The sequence below is a fragment of the Schistocerca gregaria genome, chromosome 7, assembly GCF_023897955.1.
Source record: "Schistocerca gregaria isolate iqSchGreg1 chromosome 7, iqSchGreg1.2, whole genome shotgun sequence".
In the NCBI taxonomy this organism is placed as follows: domain Eukaryota; kingdom Metazoa; phylum Arthropoda; class Insecta; order Orthoptera; family Acrididae; genus Schistocerca; species Schistocerca gregaria.
In genome coordinates, this window is record NC_064926.1 from 59967784 (window position 1) to 59969893 (window position 2110).

At 42.1% G+C, this 2110-nt stretch overlaps 1 protein-coding gene across 1 annotated transcript; it reads right to left on the bottom strand.

Moving 5' to 3' along the window:
* Nucleotides 1-986: 986 nt before the first annotated feature.
* LOC126282286 (uncharacterized) lies at nt 987-1862 on the bottom strand. The gene has a single exon (XM_049981939.1). It carries the CDS (start codon nt 1860-1862, stop codon nt 987-989), a length of 876 nt encoding a protein of 291 aa, XP_049837896.1.
* Between the last annotated feature and the right edge of the window lie 248 nt (nt 1863-2110).

Sequence of the window (2110 nt, forward strand, 5' to 3'; positions counted from 1 at the left end):
CAGTTACGTTTTCGGTCACCGGAATAACCAGAAAAATTCCTATCCCCGTTTTTTCTTTTTCTATTGTATTGCGGATGGCAGGTCTGATTGTAGCAGTTAATTTCCTCCCGAACTCGGGCCTGGCATCTGTGCTGTAGGGGCGCGATCGACAAAAGCCGGTCGCGATTCAGCCGCGCACGCTACATTGTTGACGCCGTAATGCGGCTGGCGCTGTATAAGCTGGTTGCTACCGCTGCCACGAAAATTGTTTTGGTAGGCTTGATTTTGCCTAGCATCCTCATTAATTAAATCGATAGAATCTAATACAGATAGGAAATATTCGAGATTGCTCTCTGGTACTTGTACTAATTTTTCTCTGATACTGATCGGTAATTCTGCCTTCAGGATGCGCAGTACGTCTGTGTGTGTGACGGGCTCGTCCCAGAATCGCGTTTTGTTTAAGTATTTTTCAAAATACTTCCGGAGTGATCCAAATTTTGGATTGTATGGCTCCGGGTTAAACAGAGCTTTTCTCAATCTCTCTTGTACACCATGGGACCAATACTTAGATAAAAATGCAGCTTCAAATTGTTCTAATGTCTGACAATTTTCCGACATTTCCATTGCCCATAGGGCACCATCCCCTTGAATATATCCAGTTAGATACTGTATTTTTTGCTTTTCAGACCAGGTCTTAGGCAACACATTCTTAAATGACTTTATAAAAATTACTGGGTGGACGGATTTTTTTTTCTGGGATAAACACTTGAAACTGCCTGTGTTTTATAAGGCTTTCCTCTAACAGAACAGCCGACAAAGTTGGTTCGGTTGTCTGGTGTCTCTCTCGTTCGTCGCGGTAATGTTGATTACCGTAACGACCTTGGTTTGGTGAAAACATGGGTACATCGGGATAAAGATAACTGTTTGCTGCGTCGTCACTCTTACCTGTGCGTCTGTCATCAAATTCCTCTTCTGAATATTGTTCTCTTTCGTTCTGTGTAAGGTGTTTACTCTTTAGTTGCTCGTCTACATGTTTTTTCGTCAGGTAAGTCCTGTGTCAGAGTCTTTTGTAACTGAGCTAGGTCAGTTTGAAGTTTAGTTACAGGCATGTTTTGGGTAGTGTACACCTGTTCTACAGTGTTAGTTATTGCTTTTTTCAGTTCTGTTTCTAATGTATGGTTGATATGTTTGTCTTTTTCCTCTAAAAATTCGTAAAACTGCTGCTTTTGTTGTTTCGTCATGTCATCAACTTTGTCTACAGCCTCCTGCATTTTGACACTAAGCTCGGTGTGTTGAAAACTCATAGCTTCAAAATTTTCGGTTAAGGTACGGATGTGTTCTGGCATATCCTTAACTGTGGACTTTAAGTTATCAATGTCTTGGCTCATGTAATTTAAATCTTCGCGTACTACCTCTATCACTTGATCTGCTACCTCTCTTTTTAACTGGGTCAGTTGAGTCGTCAGATTATTTTGCATGTCGGTCAGGTTCTTCACGTCATTGTCTATTTTGTCCATTTGTGTCGTTACACTGGCTATCTGGGTAGTGACAGCGTTTATCTGCGCTGTGACATTGTCTGTGTGAGCTTGCATTTGGGCTGCAACATTTTCTACTCGTGTGTTAACAGTACCTATCTGAGCTGCAACATTTTCTGTGTGAGCTTGCATTTGTGCTGCAACATTTTCTACTCGCGTGTTAACAGTACCTATCTGAGCTGCAACATTTTCTGTGTGAGCTTGCATTTGTGCTGCAACATTTTCTACAACTTGAGCTGCAAACTGCGACATTAAATTTGTCTGCATCTCCCTAAACATGCGTATAAGGTCTGTTTCTACTGGGTCTTGTGTATTGTCAGTATTCGTATTTGTTTCTGTAGTCGACATATTGTCACCCGTCGCCTGCGACTGAGCACTGCCGGTCGCTGCGACTGTGTTTTCGGTATTCGCAATACTTTCGGCCTCAAAGTTTTGTAAGGGTTGGACTATTGATTCCTCATCTGACGAACTATCCATGGTTTTTGTCTGAGATCTGAGTTTCACCATGCCGATTCACAACACAAAACAGCGTGCAGCCGAACTTCACTATCACTACAGCTCGTACTACACGTAAATAAATCACAGATGGCTTTGCA